Here is a 17,333-nt window from a genome sequence, read left to right on the forward strand (position 1 = left end):
GCACACCAAGTCATCCTGATCTGCAGCTCTTCAAGTGGCAAGACCTTAACTTTATGTAAGCAATTTCAAAACTAGATTTCCAGCTCCAGTTCCACTGATATGTTAAAGCACATCATCTTACTTTTTAAGAGATCGTGCTCAACTTAGCTGATTGGGAGTTACCAGCTCTTGCCAGGCCCCTGTTGCCTTCCTTAAGTTTAGAGCGGTAGTTGTTCCATTCTTGGGTGTCAGACCTCTTAATTGTAACAATTATTGAGCACCCCAAAGAGCTTTGTGTACGTGGCTTATATCCACTCAATATTACCATTAGAAATTAAAACTGAAATATTTAAATTATCCAGTAATTCATTTAAAATAACAATAATAAACTGTCACATGTTAACAAAAGTATCATTTTTATGAAAAACAAATTTTTCCAATCAAAAAATACTTAGTAAGAGAGTAACATTGCTTTAAAATTTCGCAAATCTCTTTACGATCTAGCTTAGTGGGAACCTGGGTTCAGCCTGTTGCCATAAGTTGTCTAGGTTGATGTATATGAAGAAAATCTGACCTCACACAGGTGTGTAGTTAGAAGAGGAAGTACCCTCCTGAAAGGGTCTCAAGGACCCCGGGGTCCTCCACACAAACTGAGAAGGGCTGGTCTAGGAGTAGCAATCCAGTCGTATAGCGGTTCACTTTTGCTATAATCTGAGTGCTATCAACTGGGTTCTGTTGCTCTATCGGATTAAAACGCTGAGCACTTCTATTCTTTACTCCTAACACCTGAATTCTGCACACTAAACAAAAATCTGAGGCTAAAGTAATTGAAGCTCTTCAGTTGAGAGTTGAGGTTTAAAGTAACTGAACAGGAGGGGATGCTGGATTAGCAGGTTACTGGTATAAACAGTATTCGGCTTCCTTGACGGGAAGCCTAACTCGGTGTTATTTTAGCAACTTCATGTGAACGATTCTAGATGGCGAATCGGTTTTTTTTATACTTATTTGCTATTTATTAACACATTTAAAAGCTGTCTGGCCTGCTTCCCCCTGTTCTATCCTAGTACGTAGCATCGCTGTGCTTTGCAGATATCAAGAATAGCATTTCTTTAAAAACATTGACTGTGTCAGTTTTGTCACTGAGCCAAATCGGTTTTCCTCCCTAATTAAGTTGAATTGGCTTGTTTTACTATAGTGCGATAACCAAGGCGGTGAAACAAAGAATTGTGGGGAAGTCATTTTTAAATTGCGCACTTTTGGTGTGATTCTGTGGTTTTTGTTTTGTAGGAAATGACTTGCAGTTGAGTGAGTCTGGCAGTGACAGTGATGACTAGAGCCAGATCTTTCGAAATCAGCGTCTCGGTGCACAGATCTGCTGCCGGACCGGGCTGCGCTCACATGGAGCCCATTGCCGAGAGGGACATGCTGTGGATCAGTGACTGTAGCAGGAGTTCGAGGCTCTGGAGGTCTCAGATACTCAAGTCTTTAACTTAGTGGTGATGGGTGATTTTCTCATGTAATTTTTGAACAATCTCATGTTGCAAAGTAGATCTATAGAAGAACTAACAATTCTATTGCTATTTGGTTAACACTGTTAATGAAAAAAGGACAAATGTACCCTGGTCTAGGTTACTCAAAGGCCATCATCTTAACCAGGCCAGTGATTCGCTTTTAAACCTCAGCAGCCACCAGTTTGGCCAGGTGGTCTGCACCAGTGAAATGAAACCTGGTCTTTGAGGGGTAGGGGAGAGAGGGAGACCTCAAACTGCAGCATTGAAGTATTTGACAACCACTTTAAACTGTTGAGACAAAGTGGTGAGGAAGTTTTGTCTGACCCAGCTTGACGAGCCTGTGTAGAGATGGACTGGAGGAGGGAGTCCTAGAGCGGCTGCTGGGCAGGACCCCGGAGCTCCGCGAGTTCAGCCCCCTCACTTACAAGTGAGGAAAGAGAAGCACACAGCTGGTTCGTGGCCCGTCTCCTGCCCCTGCCCCAGCTTTTCCTGCTGCTCCCGCCCTTGAATCTCATTAACTGGAACCGGAGATTCTTGTTCATGGGACTTCTAGTTGTACGTCAGAGATTTTATTGGATTCCCAAAGATGAAGTGTTGGGTGCTTCTGGCTCAAATTCTGATCCAAAAAGTCCCTAGATACACGAGGCTGGCTGAGCAGATTAAACCAGCAGCCACTGTGCTGACACATGAGATTCAATTAAATTGGGGCTTTTAGTTCCACGTAGGTCCATACTGAGTGTTTCCCGTTCAGTGAATTTTAGTAAGGGGAGGTAGGAGTGGGAGAGAGGTGTAGTGAAGGAACCTTTCTGAGCAAAAGAACCAGCAGCAGGCTTCCAAAAACCAGAATCTAGATAGGGGTTCTGCAATATGAAACGAGCACATTCTTAGATAAGGTATTTCTCTTCATGCTTTTGTACCACTGTTTGTGCCTGACTCCCAGACTGATTTGTATTTTTGATAAACTAGAAGAAAGTCACAAGATTGCCTTTTGCAGTGTGCAGTTTCCAAATGAATCTGTTGTTACAGGAAACTGGTCACTAGTAAATGTTCCATATTGAGTGAATGTGTGATAAATCATCCTGTGATTGGTATGGAGTAGCCTGTTTCTAGAATTTGAATGGATACAATTTGAATGTCCTGAGAAATTTCCATTTGCTTTGGTTCAATGGGTGTTAAGAACATTGAAAATGATTTTCCTTCCTTGGGTGTTCCACTCAAAGATGGCCTCTGCTTCCCCAGCTAGTGGATGGAAGCAGTCTGGACCTGGAAAGGAATTAGATGATTCGTGGTGGGGGCTTTGGTGAGAGTTGCACCTTATGGAGTCCCCTGTTTCATGTGCAGTGACTCCAGTGAGCTGGAGATGTGGGTCGGGAGCCATCATCCGGTGGCACACTCGCACCGCCATCCCCCCCACGTGTAGGTAATGGGGACACACTGGTACTCGGCGGTGGGTTCTCAGCCCATCGTGAGGTTTCGGTGGATTTAATGGCAGGTAGGAACTTCTTCATAATGAATTGATAATTGCTTTATAATTCCTTGCTAATGACAGCTCAGGGAAGGTAAAGGTCATGATTGGGAGACTTGAATTGTTACTGGATGTGGGAATTGTTTCACTGCTTTTAACTTGCTCAAGCTGGGGCAGGTTCCAGGAACTTGAACTAAAAATAATCTATTTAAGCCTCACTCTCTTTTTTTTCCTCCTAAAGTCTTGATTTATACAGATAGAACTGTGGTTTTTCACATGTCGGGTCAAGATGTTTGTTTCTATAGGAAATGCTTGCATGCGGCACTGGGTTTGGTGAGTCGAGCTCTCTGGGCTCGTTTCCTCTGTCGCCCGTCCTACCTGGCCCTGCATGGTTAGCCTCCAGCTGGCTCCAGTTTGTTCTCTGCACGAAGCCTTCGGTGGTTCCCTCCCCACAACCCCCACCGCCTGCTCTCCAGCTTTACCCACCAGAATAAGGAATCTTGTCTTTTTGGAAATCAAGAATCTGGCCCCACAGACTACTACTTCTGAGTTACCTCGTACCAGCCTCATTGGACTTACTCTTCGTGCCTCTGTGCCTTCTCAGTCCCTCCCTCCCTCTCCCTCGCCAAGCCCCAGTCCTGACACTGTGTAGGTGCCATCTTCGCGGACTCTCCCTCTGTTCTTTTCTGCCCACTGGAGTGCTGTCTGTACTGACCTTCCTCTTGCTTGAGCTCTGGTTGGTGTGAACTCCTTAAAAGCAGGGACCGTCATTTTCATCTCTATTCCCTGGGGTGTCCACAAGAATAAACATTCAGATGCTTATAGCCTGGTGGGGAGGAGGCAGAGAAAACCAACCAGTGGAGTACAGAGGGCAGACGTGGAGCAAACATTCCAAGCATTTGGAGACAGCTGAAAACTATTTGTGATTTTCATGGTTTTGGAAGTCTCTAACTGAATTGTTAAAATTGCCTTTTCTCTGTCCTATACAACTTCTGCCATATCGTAAGTCATTAGGCAAGATATAAAGACTTAAATTCAGGGTGCCCAGGGAGCCATGGCAAGCCGCAGTAAAGACGTGAATTGGGGAAACAATATAAACAAACGAGATCTGTGATGATGCCACTCATTATTTTATTTCTATAGCAGAATCATTTTTTTTTCTGTGTGTGGTATTAATATGTATGTGCTTCAGTGGTGGGAAAACTTGAAAATTCCAAAATCCTTGCTATCCTAATCGAGAGGCTGGTTAAGTAAGGTGTAAGTATGGTGTGTGTGTGTGTGTGTGTGTATGTATGTGTGTGAGTGAGAGAGAGAGAGAGAGTGTGAGTGATGTATTTATTAACATTATTTTGAAAGATAATAGTATGTTCTCTTAGGTACAGCCAAATTGGATGTTTCCATTTGGCAAGGAAGGTAGGATTTCTGAAACTCAGGCCTTAACCAGTAGGTTGGAAGACAAGACCAATTGAAGCGTTATGAAATGTGTGTTTTTGTTGCTTATGTTGTATCTGTCTTGGGTTGTCTTATTCTTTCATGATTTTTGAAATCTTGTGCCTAAAAGTTTATTTTGCGTAATTATGAAGTAGATGTGCATGTTTACATTTATGTAAAATGTTTGCATTTATGTAAAATACTTGCTGTGTAAAGTTTTTTTTTGGTTTATTCTCTTAAAGATCACTATATTTAAGTAAAAAATGAAGGTCAGCAGTATATGTCTTGGTGGGTTTAATTTTTTTACTAGGAATCAATGAAAAATGTAAGGTTCTATTAATCCTTTATGCTTATGCCTGCTTCTCTAAATGAATTCCTTTTTAATTTGGTGTTTATGCTCATTAGGATGAACACCTCAGCTTCAAAAGGTGTGAAGTTCAAAACTGGAAGGATGTGAGCCACATGGCATCTGAGGCCATTACCCGGTCTGGAAAGGCAGACTTGGCTTTGACTCTAAGAACCATGCGGGGGGTTAAACTGAATCTCTAGACATATCCTAGTTCTTTTAGCACACCAAATTGCTTCCACCTGGAATGCCACGCCCCCCCCCCTCCCCCCAGTACACTCACTGGCTGGAAGTGATCCTGCCTCCTGCTTCCATTCCACACACAGCAATGCCCACAGCAGTCTTGCAAACTTCTAGGTGGGCAGTGACCATATTCCTTCTTAATTCTCTGGTGTTTCTCACCTAATGGGTGCTCAATAAATTTGGATTGAATACAATTATGCACGAAGAGAACTAGCCTAGGAATCCTCTGCTGCTCATTCTGTAACTGGCTCACATTTCCTCAGGTGGAAATAGGAGTTAGATTTGAACCAGGACTCTCAGTGGGGAAGTGGTGGTGTCCATTCCTCACTCAAGGGAGTGTGGTCCTCAGTTAACTGTTGCCACACAATGACACGTAACAAAGCATCCCAGAATTCAGTGGCTTAAAATAAGCATTTATTTTGCTTACAACTCTGGATTGGCGATTAAGACTGGGTGTGGCTGGACAGTCTGGTCTTGACTGGACTCCATATGCCTGGCAGTTTGCAGACTCAGCTGATCTAGGAGGACTTGGCCAGCACGGCTGGAGCAGTTCAGGCAGGCTCCTTGTGCCTTACCCTCTAGCAACCTAGCCCAGCACATTGTCACGGCAAAGGCAGAGACGCTAGAGTGAGAGAGGAAACAACCGCCTCTGTCACAATTGCTAACGTGTCATTGGCCAAAGCAAGTCACAGGGTCAAGTTCAGAATCAAGGGGTGGGCAAATACAGTGCATTCTGCCAGGTGATGGGAGGAGTTGCAAGGTGTAGGTACAGAGAAGTGTGAGAATTCGGGCGATCACTGCAATCAATCTACTTCCTCCACGTACGCCATGTCTCTACCATGGTTGACAACACTGGACCATATAATCACTAAGTCCTTCCTCAACTTGGCTTTTCTCCTGGCCAGTTAAATAAGAGTCCACGTAGGGGTTAAGGCCAGTTTCTGTCCATGGTTCCTGCAGAGGGCACCCAAACCAAGCAAAGGCTCCTCTGGACTTGGCACTCTGCCCTATTCAGAGTAGCGTGCTTCCTTTCCAACCTTTCCAACCTAGAGCACCATTCATTGCCTATTGCTAAGTAACAAATTACCCTAAAACTTAGTGGCTAAAACAACATTTTATCTCATGGAATCTGTTGGTTAGGATTTAGGACAGAGCTTGGCAGGGCAATTCTTTTGGCTTCAACTGAGGTCACTCAGTGGGACTCAGTTGGCAGGTGGGCAGGACTAGAGAATTCAAACTGGCTTCACTCACATGTCTGGCACCGTGGTGGGGATGGCTGGAAGCAGGCTCATTAGGACTGTCAGCCAGAGACTCTCTAACACAGCAGTCTCAAGGTAGTTGGTCTTCTTACGTGATGGCTGCTTTCTCCTAGAATGAGCATCCCAAGAGCTGCTTGGTTGTTTATGACCTAGCCTGGAAAGTCACACAGCGTCACATCCACAGTATTCTATTGCTCCAACAATCAAAAGCCCACCTGGATTCAAGAGGGACACAGATCCTATGTCCTTAATGGAAGAGCATGTAAAAAGCCACCTACCCAAAGTCCTCCCGCCCCCCCCCCCCCGCCCCCAGTGTATTTGGTCTACGGCCATTGTTCTCAGATGAGATGTTTCCCCAGAGTAGTGGCTCCTAAAATGTGGTCCCTGGTCCAGTACCATCAGCATTCCCTGGGACCTTGTTAGAAATACAATCAAGTCCCGCCCCCCCCCCCCCCCAAGATCTGTTGAATCGGAAGTTCCAAAGTGGGCCCCAATAATCTGTGTGACAAACCCTTCAGGACATCCTGATAAACCCTAAAGCTTTAGAACCTCTGCCCCAAGGAAACAGACTCCCTTGGTGAGCCTCAAGTGATGACTATGGTATGACTGCTTTCAACTTCCCATCCCAGGCGTTAGACTGAGGATAACCTGGAGTGGTGCATGCAGTGGGGTATGGTACTCTATGAACTGGAACGTCAAAACCCAACATCTACAAGAGGTATTAAGGGAGTGGAAAGATGGCAAGATACTTCCTCATTGTCCCTGAAGAAATTACAGGAACCAAAATGATGACATATTCAATTCTCTTGAGGTAATAGCATCTTGGCAGATTTTCATGATTACATGGGCCCCCTTTCCCATCTATAAAGGTGGTAGGACAAGGGGGAATAGCTTATTTCTTCCTTTAGTGAGGTTGTTTCTTGTAAACTTGTCTGACTCTAACTGTCTGGGCTGAAAAGCACTCAGGTGAGCCCCCCCAGAGAGAAAGCCCCTCTGATAAAGGCAATGTGAGTTCACTTCCTCTATGCCCCAGGGTAGGGGTGGAGACAGTCCTTAACCCATTACTTTTGTGTGATTTGCAACCTCTTGGAATGGTTATAAATGAAGATGCTGGAGAGGAACCCACACTCCTGGAGCCTCTGGGCCCATGGGTGGCAACTGGGGGCTGCTGAAGTGTAACAATCTCCCTGATGAATTGCCAAGATACTTGATCTGTGAGCTCATTGTTACCAAATGCAAGATCTGAGTTTCACTGAAACTGGTTCACAATAGAGGAGGGATTGGGGGAGATAACTGAAGTAAGGCAGTCATTGGAGCAGAAGTCGCCCTAATTATGAGGTTTGGAGGTTCGTAAGCAATTCGACCCATGTGTCCTCTATGCCCATATTAGAGTGATGGATGACCAGTATGTCCCATGATGCTCAGAAAATTTGTCCTACCATCTTTCCAAGCACTGCTTTCTAAGTACTAGTTACCAAGTTTCCTCTAAAGACCTTACTTTGCTCACAAATTTGTCATTCAGCTGGCTTTGCAGGTGGATAAAGACTTCTGGGGCCAAACCCCATCCCTGTGCTTCCTTGGTTGTTAGGAGCCTGTGGGCTGACTTGGATCTTTGGGGATCAGTTGAACGGAGCTTGGGCCTCCGTTACTGGTGAAAGGGTTAAAAACCAGTCCAGACTGAGAGAGGAAAAGTCGGCCCTGTTTCTGGCATTCATCAGAGTGCCACAGCAGACATTGATAAAGCCAGCTGCAAAGTTAACGGGAAGCAATCTTCCTGCCAGATCTGCCGTATCATGATCACTCTTTTGAGGGACTACTGCTTGCCTTTCAGGGACGGCCCCAGCCTTGCTTTTTATTCCTGCAACCTGAACAAAAATCACGGTGAACTTTTGTGACAAAATTTTGCAGCGTGCAATCCTATCAATAAGATTGAAACTTTCCACTCTTGCCTGGAAGACCTGAGCCACGTGAGTCACTTTGACACAGAGAAGAAGTTTCAGTTTCTACCGTAGATACAGAAATTCTGATAGGGATTTTCAGGCATAACATTCCACGCTTTTTTTCCCAACTAACTTTGTAGTTTTCCAAGGAATCAGGACCCGGGTCCACTGCCTAGTCCAGGCTTCATCTTGACCCCCGTTATACACTGCCTGCTCTGCTTTGAGCCTGTCCCCACAATGCTGCTTTCACTTTCTACCTATACTCCACCTCTCCCCCCAGATCCTATCATAATCTGGTCTTTCTTGGTTTGGTGAAATGCCCCATTGTTCTCTGGTGTTCGGTGTCCCTCTGCAAGTCAGCAAACCTAATTTTGTTGGTCTACAAAAGTTTTGTTGGTTCATCCCTGGTGGTATTCATCAAATGGGCCAAGGTGCTGCAAAGTGTGAGAACCACGGCTCTTTTTCACTGATTTGTAGTAAGGGCTGTGGTCCAAACTGCCATCAAAAGTGGACTCATGCAACCAGCCTCAAAGGGGGAAGAAAGAGACCCCAGGTCCCAAAGAGGTGACCGATTTGGTGTGAGTCACCAAATAATCATGACACAGATAAAACCCAGCCCTCCCTGAAGAGTTTCTAGGTGTCAGAAATTTTAACCATATAATTACTAAAATTCAACACAACCCTGAAAATAAGGTACTATTATTCCCAGTATAAAGATGACAAAAACAGAAAAGTATATTATGCAGGATGATTAAACAGTGCACTGGTGACAGCCAGGCTTCAAACCCAGATACGTGAGTCCAGTCCTCTTCCTTTTTTTCCCAAAAGCAAACTACACCACCTCTTTCACTACCTATGCCTCCCTGGGAGAGGCAGCCTCTCTCGAGTGGACCTATCAAAATCAGCCAAGAGCTTTTTGGGGGTGAGGAATCTTCCCAAATGTTTGCCTCAAGTGGCTCAGCACCTATTCCTGCCAAAAGGAAAAGTAAAACCAGAGACGGCCACTGTGACGGACACTGTGTACCCAGCACCCATTCACCCCATTTCTGCTCCCCACTATGTCATCCAGTAGCCACCCTTTCCTTACACAGCCCAGCTACTTCTGGAGAGTCGCCAGGGAGTGGGCTACGAGTGTTCTTGTAGCTTTTGCCCATGTGGGTTCAGGAACCCAGCTGTAATCCAGTTAGCAGGTGGCATTCTCCTGACGATAGGAATTGGTTCAGGAATGGGCATGTGACCCCAAACAGGCAATGAGGCTCAAGGTAAGATTTTGGGGTGGCTTCTGGAAAAAAATGTCTTGGGAGCCACTGGAATAGATGTTCTCTCTTCCTCTGGATATCGTAGGGTGCAGATGTAAGCCTGAAACTGTAACAGTCAGCTTGTGACCACCCCAAGGATCAAACTAACAGGAGAGATGCAAATAGCAGAGAGGACAGCTCAAGCAGAGAAATGGAGTGGGAGCCTTGATTGAACCATGCCTGATCTCCACCCTACCTCTGGAGTTTTTACCTTATATTGGCCAATAAATTTCACCCTGTGGTTTATATGATATTTAAGTTGGATTTTCTGCCACCTACCAACAAAAGCATCTAAGCTGGCATAGCCTTTTTTAGCGACCCAACTGCACCTCGGAAGACCCTATGATATTTTCAGCCACTCCATGTGACAGCCTCAGGAGCAGCTGAAGGAATCCATCACCACTCCTAGGCAGGCCCTGTCACCACTGGAGGATAGCGTCCCCACCCACAAGCTGTTAAAGCCAAAAGAAAATTTAGCCCTTGTTACAGTTTCTTCCGGGTAAGGAAATGGAGGCTGTGAGACGCGACAAACCCAGCCTGAGCCCGGGTGCCAGGACTCCGGGTTCACCGTCCTTCCCTCCACACTGTGGCCCCTCAGTTCCCCACAGGACCAGCAAGTGCTCTCTGGAAACATCTAGCTACCTATCCTGTGGCCGCCTGGCCTGCTTATTACAGGTGCCCCTGTTCCTGGGGAACCTGCTCCCTCCACCACAGTTAGCATTTCAGGGCAGGGCTGGGGACAGCCCATCTTCCTTCATCTTTCATTTCTCCATTTCACAATTCCACAGGGGGAGAACTACTATTATGATATACATATATATAAACACGTGGCTTTGAACCCTTTTATTTTCAGGGCCTTTCAGAACCCCCCTTGCAATACTTGGAGACAGACCCCTCTAATATTGTGGGATCTGGTTACAAGAGCATAGGTGGAGGCTCACACACCAAATGTCTACGTATTTACATTATAATCAAACTAACAGAGTGTTCTTAAATATGTTCTCTCTGCTTACCTGTCAGTCACACCTTCATAAAGACCTAGAAGGCTGGGTTTGAATACGGACTATTTAGATTCCTCAAAGTTCTGTGGCAGCACGAGGAGAGCAAGGCCCAGCCCGCACTGAGAGGGGCCTCGTGTGTATCTCTGTGGCAACTCCAGCCCGCCTATCCGAGCCCCGTCTGCAACCTCTAAACACAGCTTGTCCCTGGTCACCCCTCGTGCTTACAGGCGTATGCAGGTCACACTCAGGCAGGCAGACTTGGGGAAGAGGCCTCAGGCTCAGGACCACTTGGGTGAGAGCTGTGGTCTCCTGGGTACCTGGAACACGGTCTGGGAGAGGGGTGTCCAGTAGGCATGTCGCCTTGGCCTCACAGACTCCCTGCCCTGTGGGGAGGGTCATGGCCAGAGGAGGGCCAGATTGGTACCCTCTAAGGCAAGAGACCCAGGACAGGGCCCCTCGTGCCAGATCCAAGGGCAGTGCCGGAATGCCATCTCGTTCTAAACAGGGTCCTAAAATAAGGCTGGGGTGAGGCTAGGTTAGCCAGACCAGGCTCTGTGACTTTGGCTAAGTCCCTCCCTATCTCTCAACCTCCGTTTCCTCCCTTGTCTCTGAGTGGGACTGCTCCACATTCTAGAACCCTCTGCAGAGCCTCAGAAACAGTGAATTCAGACCCCTCATTCCAACCAGTAATGCTGGGACTCTGGTCCAAAACCCCCAGGGAAGAAAAAGCCACAGTGGGGAAACAAACCGCTTATATTTCTTGATATCCAGAGATCCCAGCATGAAGGTGCAGCTTTCATGGGAGCAACATCACCCCCAAGGTGTGCAGTAGAGCCTGGGGGAACCCAGCTGGCCAGTGTGCCCATCTCTGGTGGGCTGTCACCTCACACTTGGGCTGATCCCATCTGCTACAGACCCACTAGTGATGGCCCGCTGAGCCGGAAGCTCTTGTCTGAAGCCCATCCCTAAAGACCTCACCTTCAGGTTGATCCCATCTGCTACAGACCACTAGTGATGGCCCACTGGGCCAGAAGCTCTTGTCTGCTGAGTTCCCAAGACTCAGGCACGTTAAAGTGCTCTGTACAAAAGCTCAACAGCGTCCCTCCATCTGGTAACAAACAAGGAAATCCCATTTGAGGTCTGCCACTGGGGAGACATCTTTCCAAAACAAAGCTCAGCCCCACTCAGGAAAGATGGTGGTACAAGGCAGCTCACAGTCATGCCAGACTAACGACCCTGCAGAAACACGAGGGGCTCAGGCACACGAGGGCAAGGCTCTGCACTCCAGAGACACAATGGGAAGGTCACAGGGTGTGCACAGGAGTCAGCAGGCAGCCAGGAGCTGGAGCTCAGGACAGAAATGGTCTCTGCCTAGAACAGGTATTCAGTCGTAGGGCCTCATACGGGGAGACCCGGGGTGGCATTCTCCTAAGGACCGGAAACACCAAAAGCCTGCCCAAGTGTAGGCTCAGGAAGTCACACCCTCTGGTGGTGAATCTCCTGGACAAGAGATGGACATAAGGGGCATTCACAAGACAGAGGTCCAAGTACTGAGAGCCACGAGGTCAAGGTGGTGCTGGGGATGGTGAAACTATAGAAGCTACCCTCTTGGGAAACAATGAGAAGCAGGAAGGCCACTGTTCTGTTCACAAGCTGAGCACCCAGCTGGGCCTCCGCCCTCTCCCAGGGGCAGAGCACCGGTTTGGTGGCTTTCTCAGGGCTTTTTCACAGTTGGGTCCCTTCTTGGGGGAGCTGCATCCACATGAGGCTGTGCTGGGCTGTGGCCAGTTGAGGGGTTCCTCAGCGGGTGCAGAGCTTGGAGCCACTCCAAGAAGGCGGGTTCATTTCCCTGCTTTGTGGTTCATAGGCCTGGAGAGACCTGACGGCCGGCTGCCCCGGGTGAGAATGCCCACATTTCTGGAGGTCAGAGGAGTGGGGAGGCCTGTCCACCACATGACCCAGATGGGATGACGACAAATTCAAAAAGCCCTGCAGGTCTAGGCGTAGATAACAGTTGTGAGCCAAGTCCACGGTCTGGGTTGGTAACATTCCGAAGAAAAAGGGCACTGTAGGTCGGCAATTTGGCTGGATGGTAGCAATGGGAAAACGGTTCCCAGCGGGGGCATGTGGAAGGTTCTCCGGTACCTCAGATTAAGACAGGGTGCAGTGGTCCTAAGTTCTTCCGGTTGGACCGAGTTAAAAGCATGTCTTAGCAGCAAGAGCTCGTCCTTATTTTTGTCACACGACGGTGACGGAAACCGGACCGGGGGGTGTGAAGTCAATTTGATGAGGGTGGAAAAGCTGCTGCCGATCCTGTGGGATGCAGCCTGCCTTCTCCGCAAAGGCCCTTCACGTGAAGTAGCGGCAGGACGTGGAGTCGATGTAGCAGTAGGGGGTGCACTGCAGGTCCCCATATGACCTGAGGGAGGCAGATATGGGTCAGGGTGCGCGCAGGGCAGCGGGCACGATGGCTCCTGCCCAGGCCTCAGGACCAAGGCATGTTCTGAGGCCGCCTCTGGTGACTTCTGGTCCACCCTCATCAGACAGCTGTCACTACTGCTACCTCACTAAGGGCCTCAGGGTTTGCCAGAGAGTGCTCTCATTCTCATTTGGGGTAAGAGGCTTGGGGCAGTTGAGTTCAGGCCTCTGCGGCTTTGCCCCTTGAGCCCAGCTGAGGGATCTGGGTGGAAAGAGTTGGTAACCATGTTCTTAACACAGCATCTCTGAGAGAATCACTCCCTTCTCAAGACCTGAAAGGTTTCCAGGCGTGGTCCATTGGTCATACTGTACTGATGCAAATGTTCTATTTCTGTGCGGTCCAGGCCGGCAGCCTCTAGCCATGTGTATCTACTGAGGTCTTAAAATAAGGTTAGTAGGAATGAATAATTGGATTTTTAATTTTAATTAATTTGAAGTTAAATAGCAATGTGTGGCCGGGGGCCACCAGATTGGACAGCACAGCCTATACCTCTGTAAGCCCAAGTGCTAACGTATGATGGTTACACATTATACCCATATTCACAAGCATCCCTTGAGGCTTCTAGAGATTACATGAGTAACCACAGTGAACCAGTGGGTAAGCCCCAGGCTCTATGCAGTCCTGTGTTCCATGTCCAGTTATCTACACTGACTTGTCTCCATGAAGCCATCAACCAGCTCAGACCTGCCACCTCTCTGGCAAGTGCCAGAGGATAGGGCACTTCAGGGACAGGGCAGTACATACAGACACAGAGATACAGTCGGGCCCTGGCCAAGCCTAAAGTGCTTGGAGTTTTGGAACTACAGATCTGTAGTTCCCCCAGCCTGGTTCGAGACGCTGGTGTATATTTGGGGGTGGGCATTGAGGAGAATGCCTTCCATTCCTTGGACAGAGGACAGAGGGGTGGACAGAGTCAGTGGACAGAGGGGTGACAGAAAGACAGGACTGGTGTCTATTTCCCAGCCCTGCTGAGGGCCTGGGTCCAAGCTTACCAGAGGAATAGGGCTGAAAGCAAAAGCTGAAGAGACTGGACTCCTGAGGGACCTAGGAGGTATGAAGGGCCAGCGATCCATTGCGGAACCAACAGAGAAGCAGGAACTAGGGAGGAAAGCCTTCTCATTTTCCCTACAACACTATACAACTCCACATCTGTGAGGATTAGGGGGAATGTGGTATGGTTTTGCATTTCATAGGCCCAGTGTCCTTCAGCTGGCTTGGGAGATGTCAACCGTGGAGGTCAATGTGAACACCCACTGGAGAGTCCCAGATAGAAGTAGAGGGGTCCCTGAAGGGGGTACTAACTTCCCGGGGTTTTCTTGGAACAGTCATGAGCCAGCAAAATTAGATGTTAATGCTGGTGTGATCTCATCTGCACCTATAGTCCTGCCCTGGGGGTCGGAGTTGTTGCAGAGAATTCAGGTTATACAGATGCTTAGATTCTTGGAAATGCCCTGGTACCTCCATCCTCCACTGGGCTTCCTCCAGACCCACTTTCCAGAAGACTAATGTGGTCATGGTAGCCACTGGGGTTGGGAGCTGCTCACCCAGGGGCAACAGCTGAACGTAGAGATTGCTGATTGCCAGGGGTCCGGGATGGAGCCGGTGACTCTCTGTCTCAGCTCGGCCTCAGAGGCACTCAGGCACCCTAAGAGGGCACGTGGTCATTATGTGTGTGTTGCCTGTCTCCCTTATGTGAGCAGGGACCATGTATTGTGCTATTTGTCACCATACCTCAGTGTCTAGAAAGTACCAGGAACATAAGCAGCATTAAAAAAAGTATTTGTGAAGGAAAGAGGAGGAAGCAGGCAGAGAGGGAGGCAGGGGTGTCATAATAGCACACGAGTGATTCCTACCCAGGGAGATAGGTCTCGCAGGTCAGGTGGCCAAAGTCAGAGCCGTCGCAGTCCTCCACTCCCTTGTGCTGGTGACCATCTCCACAGTAGGCCCGGTGACAGCCTGAGGGACACAGGGGAGTGTAGCCCTGAGAGGGTGCTGGGGTGGGACAGGCCTACCTTAGCCTGTAAGGACTGTGTGGCCTAAAGGATCCACCCAGAGCATGCACCCTCTTAAGCGGACTCCCATAAAGCTTCAGATGCATCCGGGGACTGCCCCCTCAGCCCCCCCAAATCCCACGCCAGAGAATAAGGAGACCCAAGCTCCAGCCCACTCCAGCTACTTGTTAGCCAACAGAACAAGAGCATGCCCCTTGGCCTCCCTGAGCCTCAATATCTCTATCTCAAACCTGGGGCGTGGACACCACCTCCCCTTCACAGGACACACCGTGGGTTCCCATGGAGTGAGAGTCAGGAGACTGCGCACTGGGCACAAGTGATGGCCACGGTGGCTCTCGTCTACAGAGAACTTCCACGACCTTCTTTTTACAGGGTTCCTTCCTGCTGTGTGATCTCCTATTTGACTCTGTCTGCACCAGGGGCAGAAGGGACTCCAGGCAAAGCGGGCATGCCGGGGATCACCATCCCGGGAACTGTCCCGGCAAGTACAGCTACAGAGAGAGAGATCCAGCCATTTCTCGGTCCTTGTGCCCATCGCTGCTCATTTACACATCTCCGGCCCTCAGCCAGGCCGGCTCCTCACAGCAAGGACTTAAAAATCATTCAGTGAAGGGACGTTGAATCCTTACTACACCCAGACGACCTGGCGCACATCAGCTCGCAGCATCTCTAAAGAGCTGAGCGGTCAGTACCGACACAGCCAATTTTCAGTGGAGGAAAGTGAGACTTGAGCTGTGAACTGCCCTCCATTCCCCACTCACTGAGAGCCTCCTCTAGGAACATTCGAACTCTACTCCGTCTGGCTCCAAATCCCCCACTTTACACACCACCTCCTGTTTTTGTCACGTGATTAAAAAAAGAAGAAGGAAAGCAAACCCTCCAGTGCGGTGCCGCCTGCCTGTCCCCGTAGCATCCCATCAGCCTGAAGTCTGCTTCCCCTAAGAAGGACTTTGTCACCAGGGCTCCATCTGGTAAAAGTCCTGATGCAAATTCTTGGCTTCTCCCTTTCATCTTTCACTCTGTATCAGCTTTATCTTTTGATAAAGAACGTGAACTGGAACGTGGGTTTTGCCAAGAAGTAGGATTCAGGGAAAAGGAGGGACTGGTGGCTTCTCTAGGGGCAAGACCCTTGACACTAACCCACCATGATATGCGTGGGCAGTAAAAAGTCAGCATTTGGCCTGAATGGGAGGGCCGTCCCCACAGCAGCCCAGGGGTACTCCCTCTGGCTTGGAGATCACCCCAACCCACCACAGCTGGCATCCAGGGGCTTGCCCTCCCTCATCCAGGCCCTCCCCGAGGCAGGCACCACTCACTGATGCAGCTGTCACCCACGTCATCATTTCCGTCATCACACTCCTCCCCGGGCTGCAGGACTCCATCCCCGCAGGAGCCACGGTGGTCCACAGTATAGTCCACAGGGTGGAAAGGGGTCACCTGGCCAAAGAAACACAGGACAGTTACTAGGGATGGCATGACAGGTTGTTGGCACTGGGATGGAGACCCTGGGTCTGGGCGGGGGGGTTCCTCCCGGATGGGAAAGGCACCCCTCTCCCATGGCCCAACGCTCTGCACTTGGCGGGAAGGCTGGGCCAGATCAGGACAGCATCCTGGCCGTGTGGGGATGGGAGACCGTCTGGAACCCTGGCTCCAAGAGGAGGTCCTATGTGGTGGGCAGGGGGCACGGAGAACTGCTCAGAAGCAGAGAAGAGGAGGGTGCCCAGCCCTTCCACGGAAACAGACTGCAGAAAGCTCTGCGCTAGACCCAACCCGTGGCCCTTCTTTCCTCGGGTATGTCCTGAGTGTCTGCCTCAGGGTACCTGGATGGGGAGCCAGCCAAGGCTGTCCTTGAAGTACAGAGATCTCTGATCTTTGCGGAAGGCAATGGCATTTTGGGTGTTCAGCCTCTCGAGCTCCTCCTGGTTGTTGACCACAAAAATCTGCCAGAGAACACACTGGTGAGGATTCCAGAAAACACTTCTATAGGGGTCAGGGGAAAAGCTGGAAGAGGACACAGAATCTCCATCCTTGGGCTGGTTAACAGTGGGATGGGGAGTCTGCATATCACACGCCGGGGATCCTCCTGAAGTCGGGAGGGATGTCCTGATTCCCCCATCTTCTCAACCCAGTTCCTAAGGTCTGGGTTTGCAATAAGAATGTCCACAATTTAAAATTTTTCTAACATTTAAAATGTTCCCAGGACTTAAATAAAAACATGATGTCATCTAATCAAGTAATTCAACATCTGGAAAGGAGTCTTAACAAAACTGTTATACTCAAAGGTGTTCATTACGGTTTTATTTACATTAGTGAAAAGCCTGGGAGAACCGTACAAGTACCCAACAACAGGGCCCTGGTTAAATAAATCA

General features: G+C 48.9%; 2 protein-coding genes and 1 long non-coding RNA gene across 5 annotated transcripts in view; 2 read left to right on the forward strand and 1 right to left on the reverse strand.

Annotated features, from left to right (window-relative positions):
• Window positions 1–16,188, forward strand: part of EAF1 (ELL associated factor 1) — a 25,800-nt gene extending 9,612 nt beyond the window's left edge. The window contains exon 6 of one of the 2 annotated variants that reach the window (XM_042955121.1): window positions 15,337–16,188. In XM_042955121.1, coding sequence (XP_042811055.1) covers window positions 15,337–15,356 — 20 coding nt within the window. In that variant the 3' untranslated portion in view covers window positions 15,357–16,188. Of the gene's footprint in view, window positions 1–1,266; window positions 2,513–15,336 lie in introns of those variants that run through there. The other variant, XM_042955119.1, reaches the window with a different exon arrangement.
• On the forward strand, window positions 6,291–9,890 carry LOC122229716. Its single transcript, XR_006207113.1, has 4 exons — window positions 6,291–6,309; window positions 6,864–7,045; window positions 8,066–8,201; window positions 9,519–9,890. It is a non-coding gene; the product is annotated as an uncharacterized LOC122229716 (long non-coding RNA).
• The window catches only part of COLQ (collagen like tail subunit of asymmetric acetylcholinesterase), a 61,452-nt gene continuing 54,013 nt past the window's right edge, over window positions 9,895–17,333 (reverse strand). For both annotated transcript variants that reach the window (XM_042955117.1, XM_042955118.1), the window contains exons 15-18: window positions 16,785–16,904; window positions 16,281–16,401; window positions 14,806–14,908; window positions 9,895–12,892 (exon numbers count right to left, since the gene is read on the reverse strand). In XM_042955117.1, coding sequence (XP_042811051.1) covers window positions 12,823–12,892; window positions 14,806–14,908; window positions 16,281–16,401; window positions 16,785–16,904 — 414 coding nt within the window. In that variant the 3' untranslated portion in view covers window positions 9,895–12,822. The remainder of the gene's footprint in view (window positions 12,893–14,805; window positions 14,909–16,280; window positions 16,402–16,784; window positions 16,905–17,333) is intronic.

This window comes from Panthera leo, chromosome C2 (genome assembly GCF_018350215.1).
Source record: "Panthera leo isolate Ple1 chromosome C2, P.leo_Ple1_pat1.1, whole genome shotgun sequence".
NCBI classification, from domain to species: Eukaryota; Metazoa; Chordata; class Mammalia; order Carnivora; family Felidae; genus Panthera; species Panthera leo.